This window comes from Podarcis muralis, chromosome 15 (assembly GCF_964188315.1).
Source record: "Podarcis muralis chromosome 15, rPodMur119.hap1.1, whole genome shotgun sequence".
Classification (NCBI taxonomy): Eukaryota; Metazoa; Chordata; class Lepidosauria; order Squamata; family Lacertidae; genus Podarcis; species Podarcis muralis.
This window is the reverse complement of record NC_135669.1, coordinates 38777896-38800647: the sequence shown is the minus strand read 5'-3', so window position 1 is coordinate 38800647 and position 22752 is coordinate 38777896. Positions and strand designations below refer to the sequence as shown.

Genomic DNA, 22752 nt, shown 5'->3' with positions numbered 1-22752 from the left:
TTGTTTATTTTGTTTAATGAAAGGTATATATATGCCACTTGATTGCAAGGAAACCTCTAAGGGCATACAATAAAAATTAAAAGTTTATCCATAAAGACAGTAAAAAAATAAAGAATAACACAATGTTGTCCCGTTCTAATGTAATGCAGTCATTTTAGCACAAGCCGTTTAAAGCCTCTTGCAGTCCGGCAGCAACACTCAACGTTTATTTGAACGATTTAAAGGGGGGGGGGCAAAACAGTTTAAGAGAAGACGAAATAAATGGGGATTTGGTTGGATTTTTCTGCCTCTCGTAGAATACCAGCACTCGGGGGCATCCAGCGGAGTGGAGTGTTGGAAGAGTCAGTGCAGACCGAAGGAAGTCCTTAACGCAGCACATAGGCACACCTGTGGAACTCCCTCCCACAAGAAGTAGCCATGAGCTTAGAGGTCTTGGACAATTTCATGAAGGATAAAGGCCATCCGTTTCCCCCCACGATGGCTGTGTTCTGCCTCCGAATGCCAGTTCATGTCCTGTTTCCAAGCTCCTTGCTTGACCGCTGAGAAGAGGATTCCAGACTAGATGGGCCTTTGATCCAGCAGAGCTGCTCTGGCCCTCTTAAACGCCAGCCATGAAGGAACCAGTGCTGCTTTTTCTTCAAGGGGGGGCTCTCAACCAGAGCCTTAGAGGTCCAGCCCAACCTGAAATGTACTGGGGCTCATTTCTGTTCACGGTTCATTTTAGCTGCTGAATGTATTTTATTTTTAAACATTTCTCCGCCATTTCTTCGCCAAAGTTCTCAAGGCAGTACACTCCTCCTTCCCACCAAACTGTGTTGGTGGCGGCTGACAGTATTATGGTACTTCTGTATTTTTTATTTGATTTTTGTTTTGTTTTTTAAGGCTAAAATGAAGACAGGTAAGACATCACTAAAAACTACCAGAACACCAATTTCAACAACAGTGGCCTGGTTGGAACCATGGTTTCTTGAAATTGTGTTATGTGATTTAGTGTTATGTGTGAACCCAGCTGATCTGCTTAACTAGAGTTTGTTTGCTTCCAGGAAACCATGTTCTGAAGCCTTATTGGCTTTACAAACCTTGGTTGGTTTTAACTATGGTTTGGTATCCCCTGTGAAACCGGTACATAACCCATGGTTTTGTTTGGCCACCAGTCTTCTGTTAGTTGGCCTCAGACATTTTTTTGTAGGCATCTGTCTGTCTACAAGCTTACGAAAGCACGAGTTAAGCTCACCTGGAAAACAAACCGAGCTCTGGAGAAACAAGCCACAGTTTGTTCAAACATCTGTGGGACAACTCGTAGTTGACTCCGCAAACCACAATTTAAAGCAAAGCATTGTTGAGTGTTCTGCATGAACCCAGATGAGTTACGTGTCAGCTTTGGGGCTAAAATGTCTTTGCCTGCCGGTGGAAAGTCACTGAGGATGGAGCTAGTGTCCCTTGGCAAGGGCATCCATAGCTTAGGAGAAACCACCGAGATGAAATGTTGGTCAGCAATGGCAGCAACCCAGCTTGAGAGGGAATGTAAACAGTGTGATGACATAACCTTGTGTTTATTGAGGAGTAGCTGAAATCTAATTGGATAGAGCTTATTGAAATCTAATTGGATAGAACTTATATCTACCAGCTCAGGGGTCAGCAAACTTTTTCAGCAGGGGGCCGGTCCACTGTCCCTCAGACATTGTGGGGGGCTGGACTATATTTTGAAGGGGGAAAAATGAACGAATTCCTATGCTCCACAAATAACCCAGAGATGCATTTTAAATAAAAGCACACCTTCTACTCATGTAAAAACACGCTGATTCCTGGACCGTCTGCGGGCCGGATTTAGAAGGCAATTGGGCCGGATCCGGCCCCCGGGCCTTAGGTTGCCTACCCATATACCAGCTAGTTCCAACCTCATCACCATTCTGCCCTTCCTGATACTCATCCACATCCCTGAAGCTTGAGGAATTCCGTTAGAGCCACAGTGAACAAAGGAGGAGTTTCTCGTTTAAAAGGGAGGGAAGGGTTTCTAGTCCTCTTGATTGTATATAATTATATAAAAACAGGCAGGTAGGGGGAAGCTTGAAAATGAAGCTGCTGGCCAGTTAAAAGACCCTTTGATTTTCTCTCTAGCTGCTAAACACTGAAACAATTATCTCCTTCATTTCAACAGACATTTGATAAGTTGCCTTGTAGCTTTGGACAGGCCTGTGTGAAAGTGATGCTTTGACAAGATTCAGAAAAGGCAAGAAGGTAGGAAGGTGTCCACTCTCCCACTTGTTGTTTAGAAAGGGGCCTTTGCTTCTCCATTAGCAATTTTTGTGAGGTGACGAGTTTGTTTTTGGAAGCCGAGCGGAACCTGGGACAGGTTGGTATTTTAAAATTGTGGGTTCCGTTGTATGTTTTGCAGCTTTAAATGTTTCTGTCTGCCTTGAGCCTTTGGGACAGTGGTGCACTCAGGCAATTTTAGACTTAGGCCAGAACAGTTCTTTAGATGGTAAGGTATATTAATCACTTTACTTCACTTCAAACCATGGTAAGCCAGCCCTGCTGGATTCAGGGCCGCCTCCTGCTCATTCTGCTGTGGGGGGCTCTGGGTGTCTGCCCCCACCTGGCGGTGCCACCATTCTTTAAAAATAATAATTAGAACTCCCCCCCCCTCCATTTCTGCTGTGTGGCCACTCCGATGCAGTGAAGCTCAGTTTTTTTCTGTAATTCTAGCTGCGACTTGAGCTAAAACAGAACACAAGCTAAAACAGAACACCCCCTTCTTTCTTTTTTCACAGGCATATGGACTAGAAACTTGGCTAGTTTTTGTTTGTTTTTTAATGTGAAGAAAGGTGGCATATTGACAGAGCTGGATTTTGCTCCTACAGAGATAGCCTCGGCCCCAGATGGTAACCCTAAATTTAAAATAAAAACAAAAATTGTGTGCGCTTGTTTCAAGAAGCTGCTTTCAGGAAATGAAATGACAGTGTGAATTCTATCTTAACGTGGGTTCTCCAAGTGGCGGAACGAGGACAGTTATCCCCATCAGAAAATCGAAGATTTTTTCCCACCCCGCCCCCTCTAGGGTGCAGAAAGTATCTGTGTCAAGGTGAGTATTGACTTTTGTCTTAGAAAATGTATGTAGCATGGATGAATAAATCTTTATGTGCATTTGCAGCAAAGCCAGAGCTGTAGATCTTAGAGAAGGACATTGATTTTTGCCCGCTCCCCCCCCCTCCACTGCCTCCCATTTTCTCCCAGCTTTCCGAAGAGTCAAAATTTGCCTGGCATAAACTTCTTTTAAAACAACAACAACAATTCTGTGGACCCTTTCCGAGTTTGTCATATTTCTATTCTTGAATTTAGTTGCATGCCCCCCCCCCCGCAACCCTGGGGAAAGTTTTGGAGAGTCATGGTCTATCCTTTTGCTAAAACTATAAGTGGTAAAGCTAAGAACTGGGGTGTGAAATTAGGTTGCAGCCAGCTGTTTTGGGGTTGGACGTGAGACTTTAGATGGGTACTGTTGGACGAGGAGAAGAGAGAAGCACATGATGCAAAATGGTGTTGAGTAATGGTAGGAGAGCACCAAAGATCAGTTGTTGAGCACTTTGTTTGTGTGCAGAAGGTCTCAGGTTCCAGCTCCAGGTAAGACTGGGAATTGTCCCCATCTAAAATCTTCTGCCACTCAGTGTAGACAGCACCTGAGAAAGGTAGACCAGCTTTCTGAATATGGGTAGTTTTTAATGTTTGATGTTTTACTGTGCTTAATGTTTTTAATTTGTTGGAAGCTGCCCAGAGTGGCTGGGGTAACCCAACCAGGTGGGAGGCATATCAACAACATCATCCTGTCTCCCTGGGTTTTAGGAAATAACAATAGCTTCCTAGAACCCAGGGAGACACGTCGGTCTTCATTTCCCAAAGTTCCAGTAGCTGGGACCGATGAATGGTTTTAATTCGAGACACATTTCCTCCTTAACTCTTCCTATTGTTTACAAAACACCCGGTTTTTAAGACCACCTCTTTTAATACTGTCTCCCAGCCTCGCATCTTTTCTTCTGCCAAGTCAGGCAGACCTCAGGAGTAGGACCATGTTTCCAAGTGAAGGCTTTTGGAATCTCTTCCCTGTGCCATCTTGCAAACAATGAAGGGCGGCATTTAAATTGAATAAACAAACAAACAAACAAACAAACAAAATAACCCCCAAGCCTGTTGATTGCAACGTGGACTGTGTCACACCCATATTCCTCTCTTTTCTCTTGTAATAACTGAACTCAGAGCTGGGAAGTCTGTGGCCTGCAAGATGATGCCAGGCTAGAACTCCAATCATCCTTGACCCCCAACTGGGACTGCTGGGAGCCCAGCCCAACGACATCTCCGACATAACAGGTATGTTTAGCCTGGAAAAGAAGAGACTGAGCAGATGAGATAGCCATCTTCAAATAGATGGAAGATGGAGCAAGCTTGTTTTCTCAAACTCCATAGAGTAGGACTCAAACCAGTGGCTTCAAGCTACAAGAAAGGAGAGTCTGGCTGAACATCAGGAATAACTTTCTGACCATAAGAGCTGTTCAACAATGGAGCAGTCTCCCTTGGGAGGTGGTGGTTTCTCGTTCCTTGCAGGTTTTCAAGCAGCGGGTCGATGACCATCTGTCACGGATGCTTTAGTTTTTGCAGGGGTTGGACTGGATGACCCTCTGGGTCCCTTCAAACTCGTACAATTCTATGATTCTGCAGTGGTGTGGAGAACTGTAGCTCTATGCCTACAGCATCTGCTTTGCGTGCAGAAGGTCCCAGATTCAATCGTCAGCGTCACCAGGTTAGGGCTGGGAGAGTCTCCAGTCTCAAGCATTGGGAGAGCTGTTGCCAGTCTGTGTTGACAGTACTGAGCTAGGTGGGCCAGTGGGTTTGACTTAGTCCTATGAGCCTGCGTTTGCTAATTGGTTAAGCAACGGGTCTTCTGCTGAATCCCTCTCTCAGGGTTACACCACTGCTTATAGATTGGAAGAGGGGGGGGGGGGCAAGGGACGTGTTAGTTGCATCTTGCATTTGGAACCCAGCATGGAGCCAGGGTTGAGACTAGATGACCGCTGGGACCCCTTCCTCTAGATTATCTCTAATGCATCATCATCACCATCATCATAATCATCATCATCTCTCTCTCTATGTATATATATATATATGCCAATGAGAAATATGTGTTCATTTGGTGTTTGAAATGGATATTAAAACACACAAATACTCAGTACTGTAATGGTTTAGAGTGTGTGTGTGTGTGTGTGTGTGTGTGTGTGTACACACACACTCTCGGGATTTTTCTGTTTTGGCAGGTTGTGTGTGTGTGTGTGTGTTTTCAGCAATATCACACACAGACACACAATCTATATCTATAATCACTGGTTATACACAGTGGATAATGAAGTAGAGCTGTCAACCAATTAAAGAATTTTAGCTGATTAATTGCCCTTCTTTTTAACCAGTGCATTGATTTTAATGAATCAATTTAAATTTAAAGACATTTGCATATTATCACCATCTTTGCTTAGGTGCCTTTTGGAGATATTGAAGGGCAGATGAGATAACAACCCGTTTAATAAGCAAGGCCACCACTCTGCGTTAAAACTGGAGGGCTCAGCGATAGAGGAGGTGCTTTTGCACCCAGAAGGGCTTAGGGTCGGTCCCCAGCACCCCATTCCCCCCCCCCCGTGAAAAGGGTGCCGTTTGAGGTGCAGTGAGAGGGTGGTAACCCCAGGCAGGGCCTGCTTGGTGGTGACACCCCAACGGTGGAATGCCGCTTCCCAGGAAGACTTGCCTGGCCCTGGCCTTGATGTCAGTATGGTGCCATGTGAGCACTCTTCTGTGTTTGTTTCCTTAGCCTTAACCAAACAGCTGCCTCACGGCTTCAGATCTCCAGTCTGCCATATATGGGTGTTTTTTTATCCTTTGGAAATGGCTGCAGTGATTTACCATTTGTTTTGTTGTTTTGTTGTTGTTTTTTTTAAAGAATAATCTTTGTTTTAAAGTTCCTTTCATTTTGTTCCTCTGTCCCCTCTTTTAGCTTTTTCTCTTAAGGAAATTATGGGGCATAGTTATTATTTATTTTCATAGAATCCACAGGCCACTTGATTGTATAAAAAAAAAGCTTCAAAGTGGTTTACAAAAGAATAAAACAATAAAGGCTCAAGGCAAGCCCTCCTATCATCAGGCATCTCTAAAGCACAAAGGTTTTTGTTTTCCCCCTGTTCAGTTGTGAGCCATTGAATGATAAAAGGTGTTGAGATGTGAGTGGGGCCTCTCCACATGTGTGAAACTTATCAGATGAGATTATTAATTAATTAATTAAATGTGTACAGCAGTACAGATGCTTCAGGTTACAGATGTTTCAGGTAACAGACTCCGCTAACCCAGAAATAGTACCTCGGGTTAAGAACTTTGCTTCAGGATGAGAACAGAAATTGTGCAGTGGCGGCAGCGGGAGACCCCATTAGCTAAAGTGGTGCTTCAGGTTAAGAACAGTTTCAGGTTAAGAACGGACCTCCAGAACGAATTAAGTTCTTAACCTGAGGTACCCCTGTATAGCGCCCTAGACTCATAGATCTCAGGGCGATTCACAGCACACAAAAACACACAAAATAGCTTAGAAGTGGGGAACTTCAAAAATGTGGGGGCAGGGGGAAGATTCCTAGCTTTTAACAGAATAAGGAAAGGCCATAGCTCAGTGATTCCGAGTTCAGTCCCTGACATCTCCAAGCAGGGCTTTCCGAAAACCCTGGAGAGCTGCTGCCAGTCAGTGAGGACAGTATTGAGCTACAATTGAGCCGCACGCTAGGCAGAAGTTTCCTGCATTGCAGGGGGGTTGGACCAGATGACCCTCGTGGTCCCTTTGAGTTGTACAGTTGTTGTTGTTGTTGTTTAGTTGTTTAGTTGTGTCCGACTCTTCGTGACCCCATGGACCAGAGCACGCCAGGCACTCCTGTCTTCCACTGCCTCCCGCAGTTTGGTCAAACTCATGCTGGTAGCTTCGAGAACACTATCCAACCATCTCGTCCTCTGTCGTCCCCTTCTCCTTGTGCCCTCCATCTTTCCCAGCATCAGTGTGTTCTCCAGGGAGTCTTCTCTTCTCATGAGGTGGCCAAAGAATTGGGAGTCTCAGCTTCAGGATCTGTCCTTCCAGTGAGCACTCAGGGCTGATTTCCTTCAGAATGGATACGTTTGATCTTCTTGCAGTCCATGGGACTCTCAAGAGTCTCCTCCAGCACCAGAATTCAAAAGCATCAATTCTTCGGCGATCAGCCTTCTTGATGGTCCAGCTCTCACTTCCATACATCACTGCTGGGAAAACCATAGCTTTAACTATACGGACCTTTGTTGTTAGCATCGCCCATCAATGAACAATGGACACAATGTCAGCATGGAACAGAAGGCACCTTGGAAACTCCCGATTCCATCCAGCTCATGGGTCCTGAGCGATGTGGGGTCTAGCCCTGTGAAAATGGCCCCACCCTGACAGCGCTTAAAGTCCATCTTTGCAGGTTTAAGATTGAAATGGATGCTGGTGGGGAACCAGTACTACTATAGAACAGATCCTCCCAATTTGGGCCAAGGGATTTTCATTCCAAATTTCATCTGGCCCTGAACTCATTAGGCTCCCGTAGGCAAATAACAGAAGTTGGGGAAGGGAAACACACTTCCTCTCTCATTTTTCTGGTGCATTGACATTCTTCCATGCTTGTTTCCTAGACTTTAGGCAAGCAGCTGCCTGCCAGCCTCAGTCCCTCAGCCTGCAGCATGGGCGTTCTTGAGAGGATTACAGAAAGAATCCTTGTTTTGTGCTTGGAGCCCTCTCTCCCAGGTATTGTTTATAAATCCTTGCTATTATTGTGGCTGAGAATAGGGAATTTGCTAGTTTGGCACCTGTTCTTGGCATAGGGTTTTCCTTGCTGTGGTTCGATGAGGTTGTGTGTGTGTGTGATACCTGCTTCTCTGTTTGACACAAGTCTCTTAAAAGTTACCTCCTGTTGCTTCTGAGTTTCTTTGCAGGCATATTAAAAGGCGAGCATGGAAAATGCTTGTTTCATATTGTTCGAAGAGATAAGTGGAAGGTAGGGTGGTGGAGAGAAGAGAAATTCAAACCCTTGAATATTTACTTATCAGCGTCCTGGCAGGCTTTCAGTCTTTCCCCCCTTACCTGGGTGGTGTGATACCTGGGGAACGCAGGCAAGGAGGCTTCAGCTGGGTCTCAACCTGGTTTCATCCGCTGAGGTTGGTTCTCTTATCCTCTCCACCGGTAGCGGGGCAGGAATGGTCTGTTTCCAGGACAGACAGCAGAGATCTGAGCTTGCTCATGTAACTCCCAGCCCTGGATCCTGTCGCCAACCCCCTCTCCAAAATGTGTGGTTTGGCGGCCACAGAAGTTAACCAGCTCTGCTTCCGGTGGCAGGTCTTGCTGTCTGACTGTGACTAATTTCTGGCATTGTGGTCCAAACCACTGAGCCTCTTGGGCTTTGCCGATCAGAAGGTCAGCAGTTTGAATCCCCGCAACAGGGTGAGCTCCCATTGCTCGGTCCCTGCTCCTGCCAACCTAGTAGTTGGAAAGCATGCAGTGCAAGTAGATAAATAGGTACCGCTGCGGCAGGAAGGTAAACGACGTTTCCATGGTATTCCGTTGTACCAGAAGGGGTTTAGTCATGCTGGCCACATGACCGGGAAAACTGTGGACAAGCGCCAGCTCCCTCAGCCTGGAAGTGAGATGAGTGCTGCACCCCATAGTTGCCTTTGACTGGACTGAACCGTCCAGGGGTCCTTTACTTTCCTTTTTTACCTTAATTTCTCTCCATCTTGTGTGCAGGAGAGAGAGAGAAATAAGATGCAGTCCTATGTGGGCACAAGACTTGTGTGTACTTAATAAATGCTTCACAGTTTCAAAAAGGCGCTTTCTTTTCCGAGCACAATTCAAAGTGTTGGTGCTGACCTTTAAAGCCCTAGACGGCCTCAGCCCAGTATACCTGAAGGAGCGTCTCCACCCCCATCGTTCTGGCCGGACACTGAGGTCCAGCGCCGAGGACCTTCTGGCGGTTCCCTCATTGCGAGAAGCAAAGTTACAGGGAACCAGGCAGAGGGCCTTCTTGGTAGTGGCACCCACCCTGTGGAACGCCCTTCCATCAGATGTCAAAGAGATAAACAACTACCGGACATGATGATGATGATGATGGTGATGATGATGATGATGTCACCTTAAGCAAAGGGTGTTGTTTTTAACACGAAACACATGAATCTGCCCCTCCTTTCCAGCAGCATATGCTTACTATTAAAATGGCGGTGGAGAATCTGGTGTCCTGTGGGTGCTGATAGGCTCTCTGCAGCTCCCTATCGTGCTTGGCCATTGGCCCTACTGGCTGGAGCGGAGTCTAATTCCACCCAGCTCCCTAGAGCCCACACTGGAGATGCCAGGGATTGAATTCGGGACCTTTAGTGGGCAAGGCAGATTCTCTGCCACTGAGCTGTGGCCCTTCCCAAAGAGTGATTCATCACTCCGAGAGAATCTGTTCACTTTGCCTGCCTGTAGGAGAATCGCTCTCCAAATCCCAGTGACTGAAACTCCCAAGGACACACTTTTTCTTGGTGCCGGAGGTCTTGGCTGAATGCAGAGCAGGAGGCTAAACTGCCTTTAGGAGAAAAGGGCAACCACAGAACAGGCTTTCCTGCAAATGCTTCTCCTTAATGCCATCAATTAACAGCTATCCCGAATTTCCCAACAGAATCTCAATTCTTTAGCCATATGTGATACCTCTGTTAATTAGCTTTTATAAAAAAAAATAGGACAACAACAGATAACCCGGCACTGATTTTTTTTTAAAAAAAACACAAACAAAAAACAAGAGGTGAGTGTAGCAGAAATGATACGCCCTCCCTGTCCCTCCCCCCTCCCGAAAATAAAACCACACAGAATTTCAACTTTCAGACAAACAACTTCATTTACAAGTGTGGCTCTAATTAGCTTCTGAATTAGTAAAGCGGAGTCCCCCCCTCCCTCCCCCAGATCAGCAAAAGCCCGGGGGGAAGCGGCGGAATAGCGAGAATCGCATTTCCAATTATTTTGTTGAATTGCTAATTTAGTTATTGTGGCTGCCGTAATTGTGAAGGGTATTGGGTGTGCAATTCAATTTGTTTTAAATATTTGTGGGAAGGCTGTTCGGTAATGGAGCTGACCTGTTTTGCGGCCTAAATTGAGAGAAGGGACTCGAACAAGGAGGTTTGTGGGGGCGGGCAGGGAGGGGGGAGAAATATGGGAGGAGAACGGAGAGGGGGGGAGATATGTGGCTACAAAGCCGTCGTTTTTTTGTTTCAGTTTTTATTTTGATCTTTTCTCTCTTCATCCCTCTTAAGACCGTTGAAGCAACAAAAGGTTTAAATTAAAATATGATAGCACTTTGATCTGCCAGCTTTTGAAAGCTTTTGCCGCTTTGGAGGTAACCCTTCCGGGCATTTTTAATATGTAGATTTTTTTTTTTAGGCTAAAGTGTTTAAATATGCATTTCCAGGGTTCAGTAGGGGTACTCTCTCTCTCTCTCCACCCTTTTATTAAGTTTGTTAAATCGATTAATGCATTTAAGCACACACGATACACACAGATGCATATATCTCTATATCTGTTATGTACGTACGAATTCTTCCTCCCCAAATCTTATATTGGTTCTGTGAGAGCAAACACACAGAATTGAATCTGTTGTGCTAATTTGATACGATTTAACACCATTTCATCTAAAATTATGTGTAGGGTTTCAAAATACACATCTCGCAGGGGCCTGTTTTGGAGTAAAGGGATCCCTTTTTGTATGCCTAGTAGGGGAGAAGCTGTTCCATTAGCTATACCTGCAATTAAATTCAGTTGAGTAACAGTGGGGGAGAAATGTCCGTGTGTGAGAGAGAGAGAGAGAAGGAGGGGGCATTTGTAAAACCGTTTTAATGGATGAAATTGTGCCACCGTCACCCCCTGAATGTTAAGAGGTGAGTTTTGTTTGATCCAACACATCTGTGACCGTGGGGAGTACCCAGTACAGGATACTGCGACTTTTACGTACATTCTGCATTTAATGCCCCTAGTGCTTTGAGCACAAAGCTAAATTTAAAAAAAGAAAGCGGAAAGTTAGTGCATACAGAACTTCTTGTTTTGTGTAGGTTGGGCAGGTAAAACAAATAAATAAAGCTACACGTGAGCGTCTCACACACAATGACTTCAGTCTGCAAGAAACAGCAAACAGGGTTGTTAAAAACAAGATGTCACTCTCTGCACATTTTAATAGTTGTTTTATTGGTCTTAATAGCTTTTATGTATATTATGAACTGCTTTGCGATTTCTAAGAGAAAAGCATTTTTATAAGCTTTTCTTAAAAACAAAACAAAAACAAAACCATAGCAAACTAGAATGTCAAAGTGAAGGGCTCTGGCATAACCCCAGACTGACTAGATTTCTAAAGGGCAGTGGCTCGATTTCCTTACAGGAACCTGTTCAACTCTCGCTGCTCTCGTGGATGGCTTTTAAAGGGTATTAGACAAATTCACAGAGGATAAGGCTGCCTGTGGATACTAGTCCATGATAACCACCATATCTGGTGGCAATGCACCTCTGAATACCAGTTGTTTGAGGAGGTCACTAGTGAATGAGAGGGGGGCTGTTGTGCTCAGGCCCAACTTATGGGCTCCCCAGAGGCATCTAGCTGGCCAGTCTGTGAACAGAATGCCAGATTAGATTAGCCTCCGTGATCCAGTCGGGCTCTTCTTGCAAGAGGTCCTTACTGCCTGGGATCCAAAATCTGTCTCTGTTCTTACCAGTACTTTCCCTTAAGTGTTTCATCTGTGGCCACATGAACTAATAACTTGCCATTTCCTTTTTTGTAAATCTGCAGCTGGGCTCCCAACTCCCCATCGTCTCTGATGGCTGGGGCTGTCAGGTGTTGGAGTCTTAACAACATCTGGAGGGGAAACACCCTGGTGTAAATGAAAAGTTTGGGTTCCCAGAGACCTCAGTATTGGCAGTCATATTGCACCACTGAGTACATTTCCATTGTGGTGTAGTGTGGTGTAGCCAGTGTGGTGTAGTGGTTAAGAGCGGTAGACTCATAATCTGGTGAACCGGGTTCGCTTCCCCGCTCCTCCACATGCAGCTGCTGGGTGACCTTGGGCCAGTCACACTTCTCTGAAGTCTCTCAGCCCCACTCACCTCACAGAGTGTTTGTTGTGGGGGAGGAAGGGAAAGGGGAATGTTAGCCGCTTTGAGACTCCTTAAAGGGAGTGAAAGGCGGGATATCAAATCCAAACTCCTCTTCTTCTTCCTGGAACGATGGAGCGCTTGACTGTGAGTAGTTGTGATCAGTGGTAGACCTACATTTGGGCGTGGGGGTTCACAACTGGTAACAAGGTCTGGGTAACCACTGTTATTTTCTTCAGTGGGGTTGTTCTGTGACAGATCACCACACCTTTACAACATTTGTGCTACTGACTCTGAAACTTTTGGATTGTTGAAATATCCATACTCAGTTCAATGCTACTCAAATTAGGTCTACTACACCCAAAAATGTTAAGTTGCTTCTGGAGTTCCTCTGGAATTAGGGACCCAGAAGCTTAAGCTTCATTAGTTTCATAGTTCAGTGGTACCTTGGTTCTGGAAGTAGGTTCCAAAACTAAGGCACACTTTCCCATAGAAAGTAATGCAAAATGGATTAATCCGTTCCAGACTTTTAAAAACAACCCCTAAAACAGCAATTTAACATTAATTTTACTATCTAATGAGACCATTGATCCATAAAATGAAAGCAATAAACAATGTACTGCAGTCACACAATCAATCAGTAGCTGAACTGGGTTCCACACAGTCACAAAAACAAAACAAAAAAGAGCTGCAAAAACAAAAACGCAAAATAAATAGCAAAAACAGACAGACCTCAGCGTAACACTCAAAACAGAAGTGTGGCACTCAAATCGGAAGCGTAACACTCAAAACAGAGCACGTTCAGCTTCCGGGAAATGTTCGCAAACCGGAACACTTACTTCCAGGTTTGCAGAGTTTGGGTTCCAAGTTGTTTGAATACCACGGCGTTTGAGAACCAAGGCACCACTGTAAATCCACCTCTGGCTGCAACCTTTCCTGAGGGAGGCGTAAATGCTGAGACGGATTTCTTGGAGGGGGAGCCTCAGGTGTTCAAGGTTGCATGAGAGCCTGAAGTTAACGCATTCCCCATTTCTTGCTTCTGCTTTGTGACAGAAATTGCTGCACTCTGAAAACACGGAAGCTGCGTCAAGGAATTCACAGCGCAACGCAATCTGATGGTTGGAATTTTTTTTTTATTAAAAGAAACTTGAGGTAAGTGAAATAAACATCAGCACCACAAGTTGTCCCAAGACATACATCAGTTAATACTTCTGTCAGATGGTTCAACTGGGCTCTCTCTCTCCACTTGTCCCCTCCGCTGCCTGTATTTCTGCTACAGACTTAATGAGAACAGCATCTTTTAAATCAGGGCTCCCCACCACGACACCAGTGTGCCTGCCAGTACCTCACATGCTACCCATCGAAAGTAAATAATCCATTTTGTGTTAGGCCACACCCCCACAGCAGCCATTTTGTAACTGGCGCTCACGGCACTTTCTCAAAATTTCCAGTGTGCTTGCTGGCCCCAACAGGTTGGCAACCCCAGTTTTAAATGTTTTGTTCTCTCCAGAAAATGGGGGGGGGGGCAGAGCATGTGCTCTCACCTTCGCCCATCTGCCCCCACCCTGGTCCCAATCAGCATTGTGTGGCTAGCGGCAGGTATGATGCATTTATTAACATTTGCTGATAATCCTCCATTGGGTTAAAGTTCCTGTTTCCTCCGCAGTTCTTTTTGGAGGCAGTGGAAGGCAAGGATCCCAAGACACGGTGGGTGGCTGACTTGAAGGCCACGGCATCATCACCAGACTGGATTATTGAAGCTGGTTGCTGCAGAGGAGAGAGCACAAAGGTGCTCTTTTTTGTGGCATGTGCATCAGTGCAGGTAACCCCTCCAGATTGGGCGATTGCTGCAGGGGAATGGGACTCATCTGGCAGTGCAGAACCAGTTGTGGGGATTTGCTGGGTAGCGAGTCCTTGGCCTTTCTGACGTGTCGTTTAGAGAGAGAGAAAAGTGGCCGCGCGTTTACTACAGTTAACATCCTAGAGTTACGCTCAGCTGACGTTCTCTCTCCTGGAAAGTATTTGGGCAAGGCTTAGGTTTCCTTTAGTGACGTAAACAAGAAGCTGTTTAAAAAGGGAAGACACTAAACCAGTGTTTGCCAGCCTGGTGCCCCCAGATGTTTTGAATTAACTCCCAGTGGGAATGGTAGCCCAAAACATCTGGAGGGTCCCAAGTTGGTGCCAGCTGCATTGAATCCTCAAGAGGCAGGTAATGAGAATGCAGGTCGAAAGTCTCTTTTTTCAGGAATGTTAGGAGCCAGCTCCTTCCATAGGGTTCAAAGCACAGTGCTAAAAGTCCTTAGCAGCTGTCCTTTTCAGACACTTTCCATTATTTTCTGAACTGCAATATTTTATCAATAACCCTGTAGCTGCCTTAGGGACCCTTACAAGGCAACCCACTCAGGATGCCTGCTTGGCAGAGGGCACTGCGGTCAAGAACCTTGGCTCTTGGATGTGTGTCTATGTGGTACTGGGTCATGCCCATCTCCCCCCTTTCATTTCAGGGTATGCAAGCTTCTTTAACTGAAAGCAGTGGGACTTGAGGTTGTGGTAGCCAGCTCTTCCTTTCAATGGGACTCACTCTGAAGTAAGTTTCAGATTACTTGCTATTTTAATAGCTTTTAAAAAATTGTTTTAATGCTTTGGTGATTGCCCCCCTCTGCTCTTTTGGGAAGAAGGGCAGGATAGGATTTTTGTGGAGGGAAATATATTGAATTCAATGAGGCTTACTCGTAGGTAAGTGGGGTTGCAGACCTTTTTTTGGATTGGAGCTGGCTTCCCCCAGATCCAGGCATCTGCCCAAAGATAGCATGCCACAGGGCTTCCAAGAGAACCCATATCTAGCATGTCCCCACCTTACAAAATTTGATCCCTACCCGCTTTTGCAATTGGCTGGAACACGCGTATTAATTTAATTCCTTGTAATGAGGGGGAAAGAACACAGCATTTCTTAAAACTGATTTTGCACAAAGTATTATTTTATTGCATGGTGGTGGGGTGACTCATTTAATGCTGTGTTTCCCCTTCATGAAACGCTCCCCCCCCCCCCAAGTTGGTGAACTGGTGCAATAATGGCTGTCATCCCATCTGGAAGTGTCATCGAAGGCTCAACACCTGGATCCACCAGCCTGTGAGTAGCATCTCCTCTTAACACTGGTGTAGCATTGCGGGTCACTTGCGTCTTACATGAGGATTGGCTTCCAAAGGTCCATCTGTATATGCAGAAACGCAGAAAGCCAGGAACTGCCCCTCCCCATAAAGTGGAGGGGTGCTTACCTGGTTTTTGGGAAGGGGGTGTGAGGGCTCTGCCAGGGTCCCAGAATCCTCCCACCGCCTTCCCAAAGCCTAAGAAGTGCTCGCCCAGCTTTGGGAAGGAGTGTGAGGGCTCTAGGACCTTGCCAGAGCCCCCCCAACTGCCTTCCCGAAAGCCAGGTACGCTCATGATCGTAGGGGGGAGGGATAAATGGAGAGTGGTTTCCTTCACTCTCCATGCTTTCATTTTATTTCCTCCTCACCCACACAAGATTTGAGGTGTATGTGTGTGTAGGCCCTTTGTTAGCCATCAGACATCCTGCTTTGGGGCTTCCTATTGGGACGTCTCATTGGCCACTGTAAGAACAGGATGCTGGCCCAGATGAGCCACTGGACTGATCCAGCAGAGGCTGGTGGCTGTAGGGAAGGCAAGCCTGACTGAGCGTAGCATATGTATTCTGCTCCACCCCCCTGCTGCCAATGGGCAACCTGACCCTCCAAAAAAGCAAGGCCACAGGTGTGCAGGTGAATTCCTGCTATTGCGCTAGCTTAGCTCCCTGAATTGGCACCTTGGTGAAAGTGCTGCTCAGCCGGCAGTGCTTGGATGCAGGCCAGTTACCAGGCCCACAAGCCTGCATTTTTTCCTACCTCCCCCCTGTCTTAAGAGACAACACAAAAGGGTGTCCTGTACAGGAGCAGGAGATGCTCAGCTTTACCTTTCTGCTCCACCTGTTCAAGGTTAGGTCCTCTGGCGCAAGCCAGCCGGTCCACCACCCACCAAGGCCGCAAGTGTTGATTTACAGAAGCAAGTGCCACGTCTAGCTTACAAATTCACAGCACTGCCAGCAAAGTGTGTAAGGAATTGAAGGCAAGGATAGGCACCTGTGGGGTTTACTGTACAGGAACAACTTCAAGTCCATGCCCCCTACTTTCAGGGGTGGCCAACACAGTGCCCTCCCACATTGCTGAACTATACCTTCCACCACACCCAAGAACGATGTCTGAGGCTGATGTGGAGGTGGAGGCCAGGGACATCTGAACAGCACCATGTTGACTGCTCCTTACTGAATGGCAAGACGCTGTGCTCCATGAAAGCTTCATGGTAGAGCCAGGCTGTAAGGAAAGTTAGGCTCAATTCAGGTAGCACAGCCACGTGATGCAGGGACTGATGGGAGATGTCGTCAGAATCATCTTGAGGGCACCAGCTTGGGGAAGTCTGTGCTACACTTTATGGACAAGGGATATATAGCTGGGGTGGCCCTTGTTCGTTCTGCTGCAAAAGGCAGAATGATTTCAGATGGGATCATGCCCCAGTCACCTTGCAAAATAACTTTCATATGAAACAGAAATGCCCTCAGATTTCTCTAAGTCCAATAGAACGAAGGGAAACCTCTCCCCTCAAAGGCTGGAGCCTCTTATAAACACTGTTTTCTGACTATTTTAGCATTGCAGAGCTTTTTATCCGCCCTGCAGACTGGCTTTCCTAGGTTTATTGCATGAACGCAGAAATGAAACATCTGATGGCCAACCAATCGTGCACAGAGAGAAATAATAATATGACCTAAAAAAAAGGGCGATGATTTAAACTTTGTGCATGAAGTGGGGATGACCTCACCACCAGCAGGGAGAGAGAGACGATTGGAGTCTAAACCAGTTTAGAACAGGTGCTGTGGGCCTCCCTTTTAGGGGTGGCGCTACCACCCCGCTGCCAAATACGGCTGACAAACACGGGATCTTTTGCATTTGGAAGGTTGGGAAAAGTCAAGTAACCGACACAATGGACAAAAAGTGTACACGAGATGAAAAGCTTGGGGTGGGGGTGGGGTTCTGCTGAAGGCCCCTGTGGTCACACCCCGGCCCCACCCTTGATTTAAGACCTCATGGTACCAGGGTACCTTTCATGATCTCATTGGAAGTCACAACAGTGACTGAGGTGCAAGTCCAGTTTACACTTTGTTAAATAAATAGGGACTACGGTACGACATCCATAAGTTATGTTTGTGGGGGGAGCCTGCATTCCTGAAGTCTCGCATGACTACTCTGAAATTCAAGTCTGAGTTTAAAAAAAGACACAAAAAAGAAGAAAATAATTAAGAAGTCCTTTCCCAGCATTTCCCCTGCTGGGAGACAAGGTACATGGATGAAGGCAGGAGCAAAATGGCAGGGCACCTTTTCCTTCCAGCCTTGCCTGCTTACGTTGAAGCAGGCGCGTCCATGGTGGAGAGAATGCGCACGATCTCAGCTCGCTGCGTCGATGATATATGCTGGGTCATGTGGACGATGGAATCCATGGCGACCTCCGGGTTGGCCTGCACCAAACTAGGATGAGAGAGAGAGAGAGAGAGAGAGAGAGAGAGAGAGAGAGAGAGGAGGCAGGTCATACATTTAGCGGTTTGAGAAGCTGTACACAGTGGTGAAGACAATTCCTTGGACCCCACAGGACAATAAGGGTCCCCAACACCATTAGCAAGAAGACCCAAAAATATGAAATTACAGTTGCAACATACCCCAGGGATGCAAAGAAGATCCTAACCTGCATCTTGGGAGAGGAGCCTCTCAAAAACAACTGCTCAGCTGAGGCACAAGGGGGATTATTTGGGCACATTCCCCCGGGATGAGAGTTTAGCAAACCTTTCCCGAGGACTCAGCCCCAATCAGTTGAAAAAGACTTAATCCTTTAAATGGATCTATAATTGGTTGTTCCGTAAATAGTAATATTGGTCATCATCCTTTTTAAAATGCTTTTGCAGTACATCACAAGTATATTTCTGTATTGGTGTGTCTTTCTGCCGATTGTTTGTGGGGTCAGCTCCTTGCCACGAAGCAGGCACCTCTCGCTCTTCCTCCCAAGTTATTGATTACAATATTGTTTACAAGTTTTCAGCCAGCCTTTTAAGTGGAGCTCTTTATCCCAGTCTGTCTGTATTGTATTTGTAACTGTTTGTGTACATAGAATGGTTTTTAAGTTGTTGTTGATGATGATAGTGATTTTTTAAAATGTGAAAGGCTCCGAGATATTTTATGGGAAGCAACTCATAAATGGAATCAAATACATAAATAAGTTTTTTTTTCCTGGTTAGCCTGTAAATTGTAAGTCACCTTGGGAAACTCAAAACTTTGCATTTTTTAAACATTAAAAACCGCCAACAAAGTATTGCTGGCCCAAGTGGCTCAGCTGGTAAGATGTGATGAGGGATTAAAGGGAATGTTAGGTTAGGTTTCTTCAATTTGTACATTGTTTCACACTTTTTAAAAAGCCCCAAAGCAATTTACAAACTTTATATACACACACACAAACACAAAAACCGTGATAAAAATAATAGATTCAACAATGTAATATCACTTGGCACTAAAAAAAAAAGCTCTTTGCCTGGTGCTGAAACAAGGGCAAGTCTGGCACCAGGCAGGCCTCCCTGGGGAGAGAGCATTCGGTGCGGAAAGGGCTGCAGCTCAGGGGCAAAGCATCTGCTTTGCAGGCAGGCAGTCCCAGGTCCAAGCCACAATGGCATCTCCAGATAGGGCTAGTGGAGTCTGAATCCAGCAGGAAACTTTGGGGAGCCGCTGCCTGTCAGTGTATACAGTACTGAGCTAGGTGGACAAATCTATATAAGGCAGTTTCACAAGTTCCTGCTGAGATAGCTGGCTTGGCAGGAATGATTAAAACAACAACCCCAAGAGTTCCTGTTTTCCTTGAGAAGAAGGGATCCTCACACTGACGTTGGGGCTGTGAGGTGCCAGTAAGACTGGCTAGCAAAGGTGGGAAGGGAGACAATAAATCTTAGGAACGCCAGGATGCTTTTGGGGGGGGGTCACATATTGAGCCAAAATGCCCAAACCTTTGCCTGCAGGACTTTCATGTATGGTAAGATACAAGGCCTGCTTGCTGTTGGGAGTTACAAGTCTCAGAACGACACAGGAAAGATCCCACATTTGCCATGTGTGCTTGGGAATTATAACCCATCGTTCAGCCCAGACATTGAGGTCCTCCAAAGGTCTTCTACTGAGAGAAGCGAGGTTACAGGGAACCAGGCAGAAAGCCTTCTCGGTAGTGGCGCCTGCCCTGTGGAACGCCCTGTCAGATGTCAAGGAAAGAGACAACTATCTGACTTTTAGAAGACATCAGAAGGCAACCCTGTTTAGGGAAGCTTTTATTGTTTGATGTTTTATCGTGTTTTTAATATTCTGTTGGGAGCCGCCCAGAGTGGCTGGGGAAACCCAGCCAGATAGGTGGGGCATGAAAAATAAAAATTATTATTATTATGGCTTACTGGGACTCACAGCTTACTGGCACTCACAGCTTTGTTCTGCATGGGTCTCCCTCCCTCCCCATGGCTCTGTCCTTGGCTACAATTCGTGGTTAGGGAGGAGTTTAACCACAAGCCTGGTTTTGGACCACACTAAACAAGCTTGACAAGAGGGAGCAGCAAAACTGCTAAAAGCTCCCTGCACACCCCTGGTAAATCTCAGGCCTGGGGGGCCAAATTCTCGCTGGCCCTGCTTCTGAACCCTGCTTGGGGTTTCTTGTCTGGATGATGCCTCCCAATTGCCTGGATGGGAGAGAGAGAGAGGAGCATGTCTAGAAACTAGCTCACCCTGCAAAGGTTTGCGTCCATTGCTCTGCAAGCTTTTGCCTCTGCCCCCACCCAACACTGATGAAAAGTTGACCAGGAGGGAACATGGCCCTCAGACTCAAAAAGGTCCCTGCAGTAAACCAGAGTTCGGCTTACTGTAGTGTGTGAACCAGGCCATTTGTACAGAATGTGGCGCTCTCCTCCAGAGCCGGCCAATGTCCCCTTTCCAGTTGCCCCCTTACCTCCGTATCTGCTTGAGGATGTAGTCCCGAGAGATGTATTTGATGTTTTCATCCACCACCGAGCGGGCACCGTCTTCCTCGGTCAGCTGCTTCTCCAGCCACTCCACCAGGTCTTTGTTGTTATCCCACAAGTACGCCTGCCAAGAGGGGAGAAAACAGGCCTTGTTTGCTTAGCTGGCCCAAGTCAGTGGCAATAAGGGGGTCTGTAGACCAGCTTGGGGGTGGAGCACCTTCCAAAAGTCCCAGATTCCATCTGTAGCATTCCCCAGGCAGGGCTGAGAAAGGCGCTCTGCCTGAAACAGGAGAGAGCTGCCGCAGTCGGGCCTGATGGATTTTTGCAGTTTTCAAATTCCAAATTCAAAAACATGACTTGGGAATTCAAAAGATATTTTGGTTGCATTGATAGAATTTCATTTAGCTTGGTAAGGAAAATGTGTGTAAAATTGCATAGAATCATTAAAAATGTTCGCCAAACAGTTATATATTACTATTAGTATTATTATAAGCACAATAGTTATTCTGACTAGTAATTATTAATAGTAATTGATAGCACTTTGGGAGTGTCACTTTGGGGGTGTGGGATAAGGGCATGGGCTAGCCTCCTTGTGCTAAAATTATGTTTTTAACAGGGATGAGGTTTTAACCTGGGTGTGTTGTTTTATTTAGGGGATGGGATTCTTTTAAATGATTTTAAAATATTATATCTTATTATGTATTTTGTATTTGTGGGCTGGGGTACTGTTTAGGGGCTTTTGTTTGGGGAATTATTATTTTTTTGTATTAGTATTGTTAACTGTTTTAATTATTTTTACTATGTATTTTGTATGTTTTATATTGTAACTATATGTTGCAAACAACTCTGAGACCTACAAGTATAGAGTGGTATACAAATTATTGTTATTAATAATATTATTAGTATTATTAAGCAGTACCTGACATTTTCAGAAGGCAGAATTAAAATTCTTTAGTTTTTCAAATGCACTTGATGTGCTTTTTCATCAAACATAGACTTGCTAAGCTAAATGTTGTCCAATCACAACAATAATAAATTTGAATTCCCCACACCCAAAGACATATTTTTAAGATCCCTTGCTGAACAAATTTGCAAAAAATTAAACTGCACACCCTACTGCCGCAATCAGTTTGGACAATCCTGAGCTAGATGGATCATCAGCCTTGTTGGAAATTTTAGACAGACAGAGTAAGGGACCTCCCAATTCCTAGCCTATCCCTGTACCTTTAACTTCTATGCTAACTTATCCCTATCCTTTGATGCTTAGATTGGTCCATCTTAAGTTGCATCCTGTTTATGAATTCCTCTTCATCCTCACATGTTTTCTGGACATCAAGGACATGGGCATCTTGGATGTATCTACTGAGAACAAAGCATGGTTTTTTTCCTCCAGCTAAGACTATAGAACACTTTCCTGTCAATAATATATTTCCTTTAATAAACCTAAGCTTTCTTTCTTTTCTTTTTTTTAACCAAGTCTCAGGCTGAATATATTTCAACTAAAGGTGTGCTCCAAGGAAAAATTCATTTAACTAAAGTTTAACTGCTGCTGCTGCATACATATACTATACACTAACAAGGCAGCTTCCTTAGATAGGTTTAAACAACACTATGTTTAGAATCAAGAGGACTAGAGTCTTGCTTTCTTTTCAGGACAAAGACACTGGCTCAGTGGTACCAGACATGCTTTGCAAGCAGAAGGCCCCAGTTTCAATCCCCAATAGCATCTCCAGCTATAGCTGAGAAAGATTCCTTCCAGAAACCCTGGAAAGCTGCTGCCAGTCAGTGTACACAGTACTGAGCTAGATGGACCAGTGGCCTGCCTTGGTGTAAGGCAGCTTCTTAGGTTTCTGTCCCTGCCTGCTGTTCTCCACCCACATTTAATTAGGCAAGCAAGAACCACTTAGCATGAATCAGAGCTGGGGTAGCCAAGGTGGCTGGACTACAACACCCATCATCCCTGTGGGCTGAGGACGATGGGAGCTGGAGTTGAAAAAATGTTGAAGAGCACCACTTTGGCTATCGCTGACCAGAGGGAAAAGCTGCAGCTCAGTGGTAGATTTGCTGCCTGCAAAAATTAGTGGAAACAGGAAAACTTTTAGTGTTGGGGGCACCAGAAACAAAACACCCAAGTTGTACCCAGGCAAGCAGCAATGGGAAGTAAGGCTGTAGCAATGCAGAAATGTCCACTGAAATGTCTTCTCTCACACGTGACAAACCACCCAAAAATGTGCTAATGAGCTTCCACACTAGGCACAATTGCAGATCTATAACAGGTTGGTTCTTCTTAATGGATTTTCAGCAGTAAGAGAAAATCCAGACGGAATGTCAAAGAAGTTACAGGCTGGCATTTTGAGACATGGTGCGGATGGTATGGAAAAGGTGCGTGAGCAGTGCCTGCTCCACAATAAACCTCCACCATGCAGCAGCCCCACATAAAGCAATGGAAGGTGAGCGACTCTGAGGAAAAGCGTTTCTCCTCTGCTGGGCTTATCC

At 45.6% G+C, this 22752-nt stretch overlaps 1 protein-coding gene and 1 long non-coding RNA gene across 9 annotated transcripts in view; one reads left to right on the top strand and one right to left on the bottom strand.

The window, feature by feature from the left end:
- The first annotated feature begins 4 nt into the window (after nt 1-4).
- Nucleotides 5-21728, top strand: LOC144325644 (uncharacterized). 3 transcript variants are annotated; one of them, XR_013390842.1, is made up of 6 exons: nt 5-2238; nt 2772-2882; nt 2993-3082; nt 4249-4359; nt 7711-7822; nt 13232-21728. It is a non-coding gene; the product is annotated as an uncharacterized LOC144325644 (long non-coding RNA). The 3 variants fall into 3 exon arrangements; XR_013390840.1 differs by having other exon boundaries at nt 2772-3082; XR_013390841.1 differs by lacking the exon at nt 7711-7822 and having other exon boundaries at nt 2772-3082.
- The window catches only part of ACACA (acetyl-CoA carboxylase alpha), a 193989-nt gene continuing 184528 nt past the window's right edge, over nt 13292-22752 (bottom strand). For all 6 annotated transcript variants that reach the window (XM_077919430.1, XM_077919432.1, XM_077919431.1 and 3 more), the window contains 2 exons: nt 20244-20380; nt 13292-17749 (listed from right to left, as the gene is read on the bottom strand). In XM_077919430.1, the coding sequence (XP_077775556.1) occupies nt 17623-17749; nt 20244-20380 (264 nt within the window). In that variant the 3' untranslated portion in view covers nt 13292-17622. The remainder of the gene's footprint in view (nt 17750-20243; nt 20381-22752) is intronic.